We start from the raw sequence: 14,847 nt of genomic DNA, 5'->3' as shown, positions 1-14,847 counted from the left end.
CTCGAGAAGCTTGCATCTAAGAATAAAGATAAAGTGAACCATGTCAAGAAAGAGCCAATTCAGATTATACCTCACGTCCCATAGGGTATCTACCAGAACCTAACAAGCTTTCCACTCGTAAAACTCCAAACACCGACCCAAAGCTCTCAATATATTCCCTCTCGCAATCTTTCTCCAATACCTTCCATCCCACCAGCACAGACTCGCCTCTCAACCTCTCTATCTCTCCCTTCCTCTCCAATAACGACACACTTCTTGACATCTCCCTTATCATCCACAACCGCTCTCCCAATCCTCCCATCAACCCACTCAATCCTCACTTGCTTCGCCTCTGCATCAGCAACACTAATATCAGCAATAACCCTCTCCCTCTCCTTCCCCTTCCTCGAAACCTTCTCATCAAGCTTGAACTCCTTCCTCAGACCTTTGATAACCGAAACCCTATTATGATACCCCACAATCTCTCTCCTCAACGCGCGCACAAACCTAGTCAGATCCTGTCTCTTCGCTCCACTCTCCTTATCACCCATAGCAGCGGCTCCTTTCCCATGCGGTAGATACCGATCCGCGAGCGAAGCAAGTGGTATACAAGAAGGAACTGTATGTCTATGGATCCTCAACAATGTCTTCCCAGCCCAAGGTTTGTTCAGCATAACATAATACGGTCGCACGAACTTCCCCGAGGTCGAGACGTCGAAGCGTATCCCGAGCACGTTACCATCATCGACGGCGTTTGGATCGGGATCGCGGATACGGAATGTGGTGATGCCGGCGCAGGACCGGTAGAGGTTCTCTTGGTTGTGTGCCAACTGTGCAGTGCTGGTTGAGAGGAGAGGTGAGATGTCTGTTTCTTGGGAGGAGCGGGTGGAGGTTGTTTTCTGTGAGGCGCGGAGACGAGATAGGATTGTTTGGGTGGTTCGTGAGGATATGATGGTCGTTGATTGGGTCTTGCGCTGGGTTTTGAGGGTTTGAACTGCTATTGTTAGATGGGTTGTGGTGAGGAAAGGTATGTTTACCTTGGGCTTTTAGTGAGGCTATTTCGCTGTCGAGTTGCGCGCCTATTGTATCCTCGAGGACGGAATCATCGGTTGACGGTAACATGGTGGTAATATCTTGATATTTGCTTGATTGAATGAATTATATCGCAACAATAAATCTCGTTGTTTGTGACTGTCGAAAGTCAACGCGTCGTCGCCAATTGTCGCCAACTGTCTACGCCTCAGCACGTGTAAATAGTGGGGAATCCCGACCGAAGCCCAAGCTGTGAACAGATAACGATGAGGCTCAGATTCGAGTCCTTTGTCTCATGTATGCCCCTCGAATACCTCCAACAAAGATCATGCGTATCTATTTCTGCTTCAATGATTATCCATTTGTCATGATCTAGATGGCGAAATAAATTTATCAGCATTATTATCTTCTTGTCCCAGTCACACTCCCACCCACAAGAGGCCACGTTCGCTAGAAGCCGCTTCGTGCCTGGCGATCTAAAAGTTTCCCCGTATCCTGGACTTTTAGAGGCCACCGAGTCCTCTAAAGGACCATACAACACCACATGGATGCCGACCCCTCTAGGCGACACACTCCCTTCGATCACAGTACATTCTCAATCTTCTCTTCATAATTCCCATCTGCCTCTTCACCACGACGCCCAATTCCCACACGCGCAGGAACTAGACGAGCTATCTGCAGAAGGTCAACGTCATAACAGAAACCCTTCCATCTCCTCTCGCAAGTCCCAAGAAGATACTGCACACCTGCTCGCCACCGATTCCGACGACGAAGATTCTTCTATGGGTACCAAGTCCCGACGACCTCGATCGCAAGAGCCGAAAGGTTCCGCCTCCTCGACAGGAGGACAGAACGGGCACGCGAACGGCAACATGAATAGCAGTGTGGAATACAGGCGGAAGAATGCTTCGCTGGAATCTCCGACTGTTACAGCAAATCTGATGGCGAGGGATTCCTTCTCCTTGGATGAACATGTGCCAAGGACACCGACGATAAATAATCATGGCTTCTTTCAGCTGCCCATGCAGGACAGGAGGAACTTTGGTCTTCTGGTCCTGTTATACTTTCTGCAGGGTGTGCCCATGGGATTGGCGACTGGCTCTGTGCCGTTTATTCTGAAAGGTGACAACCTGTCGTACAGTGCGTTGGGTGTGTTCAGTTTGGCATCCTACCCGTATTCGTTGAAACTGTTATGGAGTCCAATTGTGGATGCATGCTGGAGTCCGAAGCTCGGGAGACGGAAAAGCTGGATCATGCCTATACAAATGTTGTCTGGGATTGGAATGATTTGGCTTGGATCGAGAGCAAAGCAGATGATGGCTACTGCAGCCAGTGACGGAGGAACTGGCATTTGGGGATTCACTGGATGGTGGTTCTTCCTTGTTTTCATGTGTGCTACGCAAGATATTGCTGTGGATGGTTGGGCTTTGACGCTCTTGACCCCAGGCAATATCTCTTATGCTTCGACGGCACAGACGGTTGGCTTGACTGCTGGCCAGTTCATGTCGTACACCGTTTTCCTTGCCTTCAACTCTCCCGACTTTGCCAACAAGTGGTTCCGCAAGACGCCTTTGGAAGAAGGTGTCATGACTCTGGGAGGATACCTCACATTCTGGGGCTGGGCATACATAATTGTGACTGTTGGTCTTGCTCTTCTGAAAAAGGAGGAGAAGACCAAGAATGAAGATGGTATATGGGATGTTTACAAGGTGATGTGGGGGGTTTTGAAGCTCAAGAACATTCAAACCATCATCATCATTCATCTGATTGCGAAGATTGGCTTCCAAGCCAACGATGCAGTCACGAATCTGAAGCTTATCGACAAAGGATTCAGCCAAGAAGATCTGGCCCTTACAGTTCTGATTGACTTTCCATTTGAGATTGGGCTGGGATATTATGCTGGGAAATGGTCAACAACATATACGCCCATGCGTCTCTGGTGCTGGGGCTTTGTCGGTCGCCTCATAGCCGCCATTATTGCCCAGATCACAGTTGTTATCTTCCCCAGTAATGGTGTCGATACATGGTACCTCTTGGTTGTGATTGCAGAGCATATTTTCTCGACATTCACAAGCACCGTAATGTTCGTCGCTATCTCAGCTTTCCACGCAAGAATCGCGGATCCAGTTATTGGTGGAACATACATGACTCTTTTAGCTACGTAAGTCTCCCTTATGAATCCATCTGCTACGATGCTAACAAACACAGCGTCTCGAATCTTGGCGGTACCTTCCCAAGATTTTTCGTCCTGAAATTCGTAGACTTCTTCACCTCAGCAACATGCATCCCACCCCCATCAACCTATAAACTGGACCCCAAACTCCGAGGGCCTCTCGTGACAGACTCATTCTCCTGCGCTCTGTCAGCAGAAAAAGATCGCTGCATCCAAGGCGGAGGCATCTGTGATATCACCAGAGACGGGTACTACGTCATGAACATTGTGTGTGTGATCATAGGTATCGTGACGTTCTGGGGATACATTAAACCGGCGGCGATCAAGTTGCAGAGTTTGCCACTGAGAGCTTGGAGGATTGCTGAGGGGGCGAGCTGAGTGTTGTGGAGGGGAAAGAGGGGGTGTGTGAAGTGGAGTGTATATATGTGTCTTGTAGATTAGAATTTTGATGTTAGATGAATGCATACTCCGATATCTTACTGAGTTTTTCTGTTTCGGTTATATGTTGCTTTGAGATGTTATCTGAACTGGGGATAAAACAGCAAGTCCCACCCTTTCTTTCCAACACATAACTTACATGACTTAGACTTTAAAGTTCTAGGCTGAAACGCCCACTTTTATCATTTCTCAACGCTCACTCGCCCTCACTCTCTCTGCCGTTCATTGATCTTCAATTACACTTGTATACACGCTCTATTATTAAAAGGCAAAAGACCAGCTTCCCAAGAAGGAGGCGTCTAGTGTAGTCCTTTTAGGAATCTGTAGTGCTTATTAGGACTTGCAAATCGGCAAGTGCTTAGTAGTCAGATTACAGAGTCTCGAATAAGGGAGGAGCACAAGATTCAATATAGAATTAGCGAGTGCTCAGGAGTCCGCTTACGGAGACGGATCTCAAAGAAAGAAGGGGCTGAAGATTCACTTGCTCTCCAGCTCACTGCGTAATTGCAAGTACAAAAGAACTTCACATGCAATTTCAAGCCTTCTTAAAAGTCTTTAAGTCGACTCTCTCTCTTTCAGGTTGCAGGCTAGGCTTCACTACACTTACTGATTGAGACTCTTGGGCTTTGCTCGGCCCAATCCTTCCTTCTCACCTTCCCAGAACTACTCAGTCTTCTCTTCACTACACAAACCACTTTGGACCAAACTCCTTCCTCTAAATGGCTTTCTTCGCTCCCTTGATCATCTCTATCATACTTCTTGCAGCAATATCATCCTACACCATTCGGCTGAACCAAAACATCAAACTCGCGAAGCAAATTGGGGTACATCTCTCTACTCCTCTCACAAAACCTGACCTCCTAACCCATATCACAGCTCCCCTACATCATCTTACCCTGGCACACTGACACAGTCACTTGGTTCATCCTTGCTCCATGGACTATCCCAATCTTGAATCACTGTCTGCCATCATTCCTCACTCGAAAATGGCTTAAGTACACCTTTCAACGATTAGAATTGTTTTGATACATGTTAATAGTGTCAGGTTCATGGACCCCTTCTGGACATGGCACCTTCGTTATAGTCCCTTTCAGGAGAGAGCCAACTATTCCTTCCTCTCGGTTTCGGCTTGGGGTCTGGCCTTGAATACGTGCTCTCCGGAGATTATTGCTCAGTTTGGGTATAATCGTAGGGATTTCAGCAAGCCTATTGAAATGTATTCGATTGTGGAAACGTATGTACATCATTCTCTCTTTAAAAGTCTTTGGAAGAAAGCTGATTCTAGCAAAGGTTTGGACCTAACTTGATCTCGACTGATGGCCCTCACTGGAAGCATCAGCGCCGAATCATTCAACCTTCTTTCAACGAAGCAAACAATATACTGGCGTGGGGTGAAACCGTTTTTCAGACTACTGCACTAGTCAAGAAGTGGGTTCGTGAAATGGATACATTGGGCAAAGACGAGTACTTGAACTTTCATGATGATTTGAGACAGTTGGCATTGCACGTTGTTGCCCGGGGAACTTTTGGGGAGAGAATCTTCTGGGCCAATGACAATTTGAATGCCAAACACGGTAATACTGAGAACCAAAGCAAACATAGCATGAGCCTTGGACAAGCAACATTGGCGATTGTCAGTGATTTGAAGTGGCTGTTCATCCTGCCACCATGGATCTTAAGTAAGTCGACCTGGGATGAAAGAAAATTTCTTATCTGACTATTCGGAAAGAATGGGCACCTTCGAAACACCTTAATAAGATCTGGATGGGGTACGTGCCGCACTACACTTCGAATTTCCTTTGCTGAAGCTGCTCTAGGTATCACGAAATCGATCGACATATGCAAGAACGTATCAGAAATCGCCAGATCTCTAGAAACGAAGGCAAGGAGGAACGGCATGGACACGATATACTTGGTTGTCTACATGCCCTTCTTTTCATATCCAATAATCTGATTGGCTCCAGGTTCTCTCATCTCCACAATCCAGAAGTCGTCCTCGCACAACGATCTTCGACTAGGGTTAACACATCAGGAAATCGTTTCAAATGTGGTAAGTATACACTCCATGCCATCAATATCCATGACCTGACCGAGAAAGTTCGTTTCGCTCATGGCTGGCCACGAAACCACGGGTGCCACATTATTCTATACGTTGATCAATCTCGCCATGTACCCAGCTTGGCAAGTGGAGGTTCAACGCGAGCTTGATGCCATTTTCGGGGACAGTGGTACCGAAACTTGGTCACATGGCGAGTATATGAAGAAGTTGCAGTACAGCAAAATCGATGCTACGATTCTAGAGAGTATGTGTCGTCTCTTGAAATTGATTCGAGTACTAACACTCATTTAGCACTTCGACTATTTCCTCCAAATGGTCTGATCCCAAAACACTCTGCACTTGACCATCCTTCCATTCTAAGATACAAGGAGAAGGATATCACAATTCCACCAAATACGAGACTCTTGGTCATGATCGTCAGCGCGCATCGAAATCCCCATTATTGGCCACCGCCCAACGGCAGCTTTGCTGTTGATCAAGAAGCAAATCGGCAAGATACGAATGAATACCGACCCGAGCGATGGTTCGTGAGGAAAAGCATAGCAGAGGCATATGGAGGGAAGATCGTTGATTCCGACTCGGTTAATTCTGATGGTCAGCACGGATTCTTCGTTCCCTGCAAAGGCGCCTTCATCCCATGGTCCATTGGCGCAAGACAATGCATCGGTCGGAACTTTGCCCACGTGGAGCTGTTGGTAGCAATTGCGATCATCTTGAGAGAGTGGAGCGTTGAATTGGTGCTCGATCAAGTTGACAGATGCGATGAAGAAACTGGGAAAGGACGGTGGGAATCTGCGAGAATGAGAGCGGAGGAGCGTTTGAGGGATGGGATGTATAACTATATCACTATGCAGTTGGGAAATGGTTTGATTCCACTTAGGCTGGTGAAGAGAGGAGATGAAGGGGTAGTTGTGTGAGAGTTTTGGGGTTTGGTTGAGTTGTATTTTGATTTGAGACGGAGAGAAAATTGAATTCAGCGTTGTTTTAAAAAGTTCTGAATCGGGTGACGTTTCAAGTATGCAGTTGGCATTGTATATGTAAAGATAAGATATGCCAGAAAGTAGACGTTTCCTGCATCTCGCTGAATCACCACAAGTTATGTGTGTATGTTGGCTCATACGAGAATTTTTTGGAGCTATGTACAGTCGCAAAATGCGCATATCGCGCATCATGGTGTGAATGGCGCAAATGGCGCTTTTCGCGAGTAATGCGCAGATCTGATCGACAAGCTTACAATGTAGGTCGATTTCTCGAGCATTAGATTTGCTATTCTATGGAGATTTTCACTTCGCAATAAGACTTGGCTTATTGGTTATTGGTTTCATACTCTCCTAAACCGTGATAAATAGTGGCTTTCTTGATTATACTGTACTGCACACGATAATACGTCCCTCAGCCATGCTCTCACCACGAGACCGTGTCGGTGAAAACTTCTTGTCGCCTGTATTTTAACCTCGCTATTGATGATGATGCATCAAAGAACCCCAATAGTTATTCTGACCTGCCAGGTGCGGCGACAAATTACCCAGTGTCCACCGTTCCCGCCGTTCAAGGGCACGCCGTCTCTCAACGCAATTTCCCATTAATTCGCAGTGACCATATAAAAGACACATTAATGCTTTGCTTTCGCAGGTTTCATCCGATTCAAGGTCTGTGATTCAAACTACGTAAATATCAGAGCCTAATTATTCAGTGGCATGTCATCACATGGAACAATCACAGGCTGCATTGCTTTGACTTAGTCTCGCGGAATGTATTTCTTGCTCGAACTCTTTCCAGCTTCGAAGAATCTACTAGCTCAGTCCTCCTCCCGCGACTCTTCCTCTGGTACACCAAGACTAAGCAAATGCCGCCGCTCACTTCATTCCACTTGTTTCCAAATCTCCCTCCAGAATTGCGGAGATTGATCTGGAGACATGTTCTGGAAAGCCCAAAGATAATAGGTGTTCGATATAAGGGTAATCGCCTTCCCTACGCTAATTCCTCGAAGTCTTTGCCGTTGGTAATCTCATAAGTCAACTGCGAAGCCCGCTATGAAGCTTCAAAATACAAATTCAGGCTTCCATCAACCGCTAAGAGGAAGTATCTTCTTCGAAGACCTCAGAATGTCGTCTACATTAATCTTAAGGTAGACATTTTATGGTTGACAAACGCCGATCTTCAAGAATTTCAGCTTATGCTGGACAAGCCCGCAGAAGCTCGACAACATCTCTCTGGCAGTCAACTCTGTCGAAGAATTGCAGTTCCATGGAAATGCTTCGATAGTATTTTCAAACCAATCGCGACGGTGAACGCCGAGCATAGCTCTCTCCTGAGGTCTCTATGCAGAGCAAGATTGCAGGAGGTGATGTTAGTACTCAATGAACACCAGAGGTCGAACCGAGACAAAGTTGTGTTTTCTCCTGCTTGCCATCGCCACCCGATTCTGGGTGGTGTCTACTCATTCGGCATCTTCATTCACAGTCTATGCAAAAATGTCGACCAGGGACTTAACAACACAAATGCAGAGTATCGGCGCTTGGAGAGCCCTGGAAAGACCGAATTGGAAATTCTCGGGGGCAAAGTATTGGAGACTTTCGAGAGAACAAGGCTACAGAAGTGTAAGGAGGTCCAGGACCTAAGGGATCTTGGGCTGCGGCCTGATGAATTTGATAAAGAACTTGAGAAGAAAGGCCTCATTGGCTATGAGTACTGGAAGGTACCAGCATTCAGATTTGTATGGGCATGCTCAACATCTTGCAAGGAAGCAAGACTATGATAATTGTATTGTAGGAAGAAAATTGGTTTTCTAAACTATGTTGGCCCCCATTGGGGTACGCTCCTGGGAATTGGCTTAGCTATGCGGTTTTCCCGCAATCTCCCTGGACATGTGAACCCATGAGGACCCAAAGAAGGAATTCTTTGCACGTCACAAGCCCTAAACTATCTAAGCTCGATTTGAATATCTGTTTTAGTTTCAAAAAGCTATCGCATTCATGCAGCAGTTTCGTGTCGACGGTATAGTTGCAAGATGGCCATTGTGTATGATGGACCGCATGATGAAACGGTTAATCCAAAGCATTATTTGTGAATCATATATCTATAAAGATTTCATCCGTACTGGGAACTCCATGAAACAATATTAACTAGCCTCAATCAAAACTCACTCATGTCCTACCAGAGCAATTGCCCTCATGGACCCTCGGTATAGCTATAAATTGCTCCAGAAATCTCTAACTGAAACTCTCCTTCAAACAACTTAATAAATACTAACAACAAAGAACAGTCCCCAAAGACCATCATCAAACAAGACAAACTACGTAAGTCAAAACAATATGAAGTACTCTCTCACCAAGACATTCGCCTTTATCCTCTTTATTTTCGGCACTTTCACACTAGTGGCATCTATTCCTGTCGATGGCGATCAGTCCCTTGATCTTTACGACAACACCACTCTGCCTTCCACGGAGGCTTTACCAGGCGGTTCTACAGAGATCAAGTCAATTTTCGCCGCCCGGGTTATGGGAGTGTTTAGGAGAGATTGCGTGGGGTTTATCAACAGACGAGGCTATGAAAATGAAGCGCGGACGGTTAGCAACACGCTGCTCCTAACCCTTATGCTATTCTTTGGACACTCGATATCTGGCTAATTTTCGAATTGGATTCTATGCATGTAGGGCACGGAGGACGTGGTGACAATGCGGGCTATTTCATTTCTGCGCGCTGTCAGTCATAATATTTGTGTTTTAATTAATGCCGGTCATTGGATAGGTAGATTTGTATCCGCGTTCGCGAGATTTATCTTTGTAATCAAGAGAGATTGCTGTTCCAATTACTCACGTCAGCGCTGCTTAGGTTGCATGAATTATATTCTCGTTGAGATTATGAATTGATGACGTTGATAGACACACAATAGAACATGCCAATGTGCTCAGAGTCGACTTTATTTGTTGCTTCATAAGACACAGTAATTCTGAAACTCGTTGAAGTTCCGTGAATCTTTGAGGAGAATAGTAAGATTGCCAAGCGAGAAATCGAGAGCAGAGCGTAATAAAAGGATTAGCATTTGAACTCGGAAATTCCGCTCCCTGTTCTGATTATCCCTTCAACCAAACTGTTCTTGGAAGTCTATAGAAATAATATATCTACCTATGTTTAAGTGAGAAGTTGGAATAAACTTTTGGATTTATCACCTTCGTCAGCCCCTGAGCTAAGCGAGATCCACATCCACTCAGATTCGAAAGAGCTGAAGGCGAAATCTCTTGAGAGGAAGAGGAAATCTCCAAAATGCTATTAACCCCCAAGAATAGAGAATGAGCGGGGTGATCTGTAAGATGCAGAGGATCTGCTATCAATCCAAAGACAAAAAAGACAGGAAAAGAGATATTGCCCCCGGGCGGAATCGAACCGCCAACCTCGTCATTACAAGTGACGCGCTCTACTGTTGAGCTACAAGGGCTGTTTCTGATTGGACGATGAATAATCGCGTAATATTTTGTATAACGTACGTCTACGACCGCTTCGGTGAATTTGTGTCTAAGTGTCGATTTTCCAGCTTGAAGACGCTAAATTTTAGCGTCTACTGCCCTGAAATTTGCCATAGGCTCGCTGGAGGTGATCACTAGAACCTCAACACATTGCTTAAGGTGCGCCAACTCCTAGAACTCATTGAAGATCTGGGAATAACACTGGTCATGGAGTGATTAGAGAGCAAAAATGTTGGCTATGTACGTCTCTTCTTGTAACTAGGCTGTGGTTTCATTGCTATAAGATGCTAGAATTTATTCACCTGACTAAGAGACAATGGCCGACAAATATTGGTTAGATGGAAAGTTAATCATGACCTAGACATTGGGTGCCCAAAGCTTCCATCATCTTGCAGAACTCTTCGAAAGGAATCCTCAAATTTTATAATCCCTTGTCCTAATGACGACTCGTCCCATGTAATTCCGACAAGACATTCCCCCCAATCTCATGAACAAAGTTCGCAGTCTCAAGCTCTTGGCTAAAATTACTACTCCCTAAAACTTCATGAGCCTCCGAACCTGGCAACTGCGCAACGTTCGGTTCCAGAAGAATTGGCGAGTGCAGGCTTTCTGCAAGCTTTGTTTCTGTTTCCTCCTCCGCCTGTTGAGTTTGGTGCTTCTGCTTTCGCGATCGTTTGACGACAAAAGCGCCACCCAAGAGTAGTAAGAGACCAACAATTACACTTGCAACGACGATACCAACAAGGGCTGCATGGCTGATTTTTGAGCTCTTGGAGGTAGAGGGTGGTAAGATGGCTACTATCGTGGAAGTTGCATTGTTCGAGAATTGGGCTTGTGACACGGTGAATGTTTGGCGTTCATAATCCGCAATTATGTATGACTCCTGGAGAAAAGTCCGTCCTATCACATACTGCGAGTCTTTCGCAGCCCTCCGAAGTGGAAAATAATTTGTCGTGTTCACATAGAGCGGGTAGCTTGCTTGAAGGTCAAACGCCGCGTATGGTAGAACAATGTTGATACTCTCCCCACCATAAACATCATTTCCAAGCTGAAATGTCAGACTCGGATTTAAAGTCTGTAGTTGAGAGTGAATAGAGTCATTCACCAGATAACGGTCGGTATGTGGATCGTGCACAAGTCCAAAAGAAGTTTCAAACAGAGCGCAAGCCTCGACTGGAAGCCAAATTTCTGGTACCGTTGAGTCGATCAAGGAAATTATTCCTTTTGGCAAAAGTTCTACAACACCGTCTAAAGCATTATCCGCTTGAATTGCCTGGAGGCCGACCAATAAACTTCCGGCATCTTCAGCCCCGAAAGTGAAACTCATGTTATTTGGTTTGAACCTGGAAGAGTCATATCCACCGAGTGTGAGACTGCCAAGGACTTCTTTGTCTCGGTAAGGAGCACCTGCCGTGTAGCCAAATGATAGACTAGGGATGAGGCTTTGGTTTTTGAGCGAGTACATGTAGCTGGGTTGAGGTTCGTTAAAGTCTGAGAAATTGGTGGGAAGAGGACCAAGGCCGAAAATTCCAAGCATAAAATCTAGTCCTTCAGTCCCTAGGAATCTGTCAGACACAGATGAAAGGCTGAATGGAAGTGCCACGCACCAGCTACAACTTGGTGCTGTAATGTGAGGCCTCCGCTGTTTTGAATCTCGAGACCAATAGTTTCGAACCCATATCTCCCGTTACCAGTGTAGTTGAGGCTGTTCTCGAGTCCCAGCTGGAAGAGACCGATTGAATCCCAGGATGAGGACTACCTTTTGGTTAATCTTCAGGTCGGTCGGGAAGAGGATGTAAATGTACCTCATTTACCATGAATCCACCAGTCCAGCCGTTCTCAAACAATTGAACTCCCCTCAAATTCGAGCAGTCTTCGACGTTTTTGTTTAACAATGCACAGTCTTCAGGCGCAGGCACCCAAGTCTGTATTCCAACAGTGGAAGGAAGCACCCGAAATGTCTGAGGCGGTGTGCCTATCCGAACTATGAATGTCGACCAGGTTCCATCATTGCCTTCCCAAAATTGGCTTGGAGCGAACGAGAAAGGAGTAGGGTTGACAGCTTTCCGCGCTACTAAAGACTTGAACCACATTTTGAAATCTGAACTGATTGGAAATACAGATACTGGAGCTGTGCGATATCTACTCTCGTGATAATCTGGAAGCAATTCTCAGGGAGCCTTATCTTCGGAAAAGATACTCAGAGCCTCGTTCCTCTTCGGCCCCCGAAGCCACCCTGCTTATGTGTCATCAGACCATCCGCGTATGCTTCTTATTTGCGTTGATCCGTTGGATTGATTTCTGGTGGCGTTCCGATGGCTCTCAACTGGGACCTCTACTGGACGACGCCTCCAAGCAAACCTGTACGTGGCGCATCTGCTTTTGTCCAAGTCGGGTGGCGAAGCGAATCATAAATAATTTCATCAATATCGCAATGCACTTCGTCACATTGAGCATGTTCTTAGCTTGCATTGCATTTTCCTGGTATGAGGGGGGCGTGAGGCTGAGAAAACTTCACGCGTGCATTTGACAGAATTGAGAAGACATCTTGTCCAAAAACTGCTTCGTCGCCCTGTTCTTGCTCAGCCTGACGGGAAACAACCTCGAGCTGATACAACAAGATGAAACATATACTCTGCTTGAGCATCATTACTCTCTGCAATCTCGTTGCAGATGTTCGGGGCTGGGGTACGTATTATCGTCTCAGTGGATATGGGACTTTTTTATGACTCCACACTAGGGAATGACTCTATAACGACATCCACGACAACGTTTTACAGTGGGACTACAACCGTAAATGAATGCAATACGACTGTGTACGAGATTACGACTGTCACTGGTTCACCAATTGTAGTTACGACGATATACTCAACTGTTCCTGCGAATTACACGGCTCAAGAGACCACTTTGACCCCGAGAGGAGTCGTTCAAAGAGATCTGGTCTGGACAACTGTTACTGTACCGACTTACTCTACCTCTATAATTTCAGCATGTGTCATTACAACAACGGTAAGTATACCTGGTCAAGAGGTTACTGTGGTGAGCTTCATTCCTGAAGCTCAAGCGCAGACCATGACTAGTACCAGTACCGTATACGAAAGCACGACAACTCTCCAATGTATTTCGCCGTCGGTGGCCTTTTCAGCAACAACAGAGCCCGCATCCGCTGTTGTGACTATAACGGTGACTACTGGAGGCCCTTCGCCAGCTGCCAACAAGATGGCTCGGCAAACAATGCCAGGAAGTCCCGCAAGAGAATTAGTACACCGAGATTTGGTTACCGATTACACAACTATCACCGTACCAGCTCTCACAAGCATAGTTTCGCCATGTGTGACAACAATACTTTCAACGATCCCGGGCCAAGAAATAACGGTGACAAATTTTGTGCCTTATGTTGGACCGACTCCAACAAAATCGGCATCATCCTCATCGACTTCCTCCTCTACGTCGGTCACCCCATCAAGAACTCCCATACCATCGATTATCACTCCTCCACCAGGTACACCTACCCAATCGAGCGCACCCAGCTCAATCCAAACGCCTACTACATCAATTCAAACCTTCTCAAAAGGCTCCTCCTTTACCACCACACTTGGAACCAATCCCATCACGATATTGCCTCTCTCGGGTGGCTCTTCAGCCTTAGTCAATAGTGCAACGCTCTCCGTCGGTGGCTCAGCCACAAGCATTGGTAACATTGTCCTCACTTACGCCTCATCAGGGCTTGTTGCCATCTCAACTCCCAGTCCCATCTCGACTTCTAATTCAATCGTAACGACAATGGGCTCCAGTCCACTCACCATCATCGAGCTCCCTGGGGAAGCGATAGTAGATGGTACAACTTTGTCGGCTGGGGGCCCTGAAGCCACAATAAATGGCGTGGAAGTGACATATGCTTCAACGGGCTTAATTGCCGTTGAAACTGGGAATACGATTAGTTTAGGAGGAATAATAATGAGTATTTTCAGTTACACGGAACTTGGTAAGACAACTTCTTGGGATACATGTGAGCAGGAAATCGGCTAACTTGAATAGCTTCTGGCTCAGGAGTTGAAATTGGCACACAGACTTTGACGCCTGGAGGTATTCAAACAGTTTCGGGAACGGTTTATACCCTTCCTACAAGTGGGACTGCACCAGTGGCTTTGAGCACACAGACTGCGGCACAGACGAGTCTCTTGCAGTTTACCGGAACAGCATCGAAGAAGGGGACGTCTTGTCTATCTCATATCTTGATGCTGATGAGCGGTATACTTCAAGCAGTGTTGATACTTTGAAGACTTGTGTCAAGTTAGGTGTTGCTTATTGCGAGCACCTTGACAGATGAGTATTTTCAGACAGTCTTCTGACCCAGTATATCATGTTGCTTAAAACCCGAGGCGATGGGGCAAAGAGAATCTGGCAGATCCCACCAGCACATCATAAATATAAACACGAGAATATGTGTTTCAATTAGATTTCGTGGTCATGTAAGAATTGATGACTTTAAGCTTCACACTGTGTCGTGTCCGAGTTGGTCGTTGCTCATTTCTCGGCTACTAGCCTATAAAACCTTGTCCAGACACTTAGGGGCGACAACCAGAATTTCTGCACCATCGGATAAAGGGACCATGATACGGCACCTGTTACATGGCACGGTGCGCAAAAGAATTCCGACGACAAATACTTAGGTACATGCACTTTCCAACTCCTACGAG

At 46.1% G+C, this 14,847-nt stretch overlaps 7 protein-coding genes and 1 non-coding gene across 8 annotated transcripts; 5 read left to right on the top strand and 3 right to left on the bottom strand.

Moving 5' to 3' along the window:
- Positions 1-52: 52 nt before the first annotated feature.
- Positions 53-1,391, bottom strand: LY89DRAFT_784435 (uncharacterized protein). The gene is made up of 2 exons (XM_018222788.1): positions 1,017-1,391; positions 53-973 (listed from the first exon to the last, which is right to left on the bottom strand). Exons 1-2 carry the CDS (start codon positions 1,099-1,101, stop codon positions 147-149), a joined length of 912 nt encoding a protein of 303 aa, XP_018068857.1. The 5' UTR covers positions 1,102-1,391; the 3' UTR covers positions 53-146.
- LY89DRAFT_686959 (uncharacterized protein) lies at positions 1,302-3,658 on the top strand. The gene is made up of 2 exons (XM_018215400.1): positions 1,302-3,172; positions 3,220-3,658. Exons 1-2 carry the CDS (start codon positions 1,560-1,562, stop codon positions 3,560-3,562), a joined length of 1,956 nt encoding a protein of 651 aa, XP_018068856.1. The 5' UTR covers positions 1,302-1,559; the 3' UTR covers positions 3,563-3,658.
- Positions 3,659-4,341: 683 nt separating this feature from the next.
- On the top strand, positions 4,342-6,607 carry LY89DRAFT_784433 (cytochrome P450; the record flags this gene model as incomplete). Its single annotated transcript, XM_018222787.1, has 9 exons — positions 4,342-4,446; positions 4,499-4,617; positions 4,668-4,856; positions 4,913-5,301; positions 5,352-5,391; positions 5,440-5,537; positions 5,587-5,672; positions 5,721-5,925; positions 5,973-6,607. 9 exons carry the CDS (start codon positions 4,342-4,344, stop codon positions 6,596-6,598), a joined length of 1,857 nt encoding a protein of 618 aa, XP_018068855.1. The 3' UTR covers positions 6,599-6,607.
- Positions 6,608-7,432: 825 nt separating this feature from the next.
- On the top strand, positions 7,433-8,439 carry LY89DRAFT_671837 (uncharacterized protein; the record flags this gene model as incomplete). Its single annotated transcript, XM_018213243.1, has 2 exons — positions 7,433-7,508; positions 7,721-8,439. 2 exons carry the CDS (start codon positions 7,433-7,435, stop codon positions 8,437-8,439), a joined length of 795 nt encoding a protein of 264 aa, XP_018068854.1.
- Positions 8,440-8,995: 556 nt separating this feature from the next.
- On the top strand, positions 8,996-9,310 carry LY89DRAFT_736531 (uncharacterized protein; the record flags this gene model as incomplete). Its single annotated transcript, XM_018220132.1, has 1 exon — positions 8,996-9,310. One exon carries the CDS (start codon positions 8,996-8,998, stop codon positions 9,308-9,310), a length of 315 nt encoding a protein of 104 aa, XP_018068853.1.
- A 737-nt stretch (positions 9,311-10,047) lies between these two features.
- On the bottom strand, positions 10,048-10,119 carry LY89DRAFT_t47. The gene has a single exon. It is a non-coding gene; the product is annotated as a tRNA-Thr (tRNA).
- A 464-nt stretch (positions 10,120-10,583) lies between these two features.
- On the bottom strand, positions 10,584-12,394 carry LY89DRAFT_752525 (acid protease; the record flags this gene model as incomplete). The annotated part of the gene is made up of 3 exons (XM_018221251.1): positions 11,953-12,394; positions 11,755-11,902; positions 10,584-11,704 (listed from the first exon to the last, which is right to left on the bottom strand). The coding sequence occupies exons 1-3, from the start codon at positions 12,238-12,240 to the stop codon at positions 10,584-10,586; spliced, it is 1,557 nt and encodes a 518-aa protein (XP_018068852.1). The 5' UTR covers positions 12,241-12,394.
- A 743-nt stretch (positions 12,395-13,137) lies between these two features.
- LY89DRAFT_752521 (uncharacterized protein) lies at positions 13,138-14,588 on the top strand (the record flags this gene model as incomplete). The annotated part of the gene is made up of 3 exons (XM_018221250.1): positions 13,138-13,156; positions 13,206-14,132; positions 14,218-14,588. 3 exons carry the CDS (start codon positions 13,138-13,140, stop codon positions 14,475-14,477), a joined length of 1,206 nt encoding a protein of 401 aa, XP_018068851.1. The 3' UTR covers positions 14,478-14,588.
- Between the last annotated feature and the right edge of the window lie 259 nt (positions 14,589-14,847).

Source organism: Mollisia scopiformis, assembly GCF_001500285.1.
Source record: "Mollisia scopiformis unplaced genomic scaffold LY89scaffold_17, whole genome shotgun sequence".
NCBI classification, from domain to species: Eukaryota; Fungi; Ascomycota; class Leotiomycetes; order Helotiales; family Mollisiaceae; genus Mollisia; species Mollisia scopiformis.
This window is presented reverse-complemented; position numbering and strand designations above follow the sequence as displayed.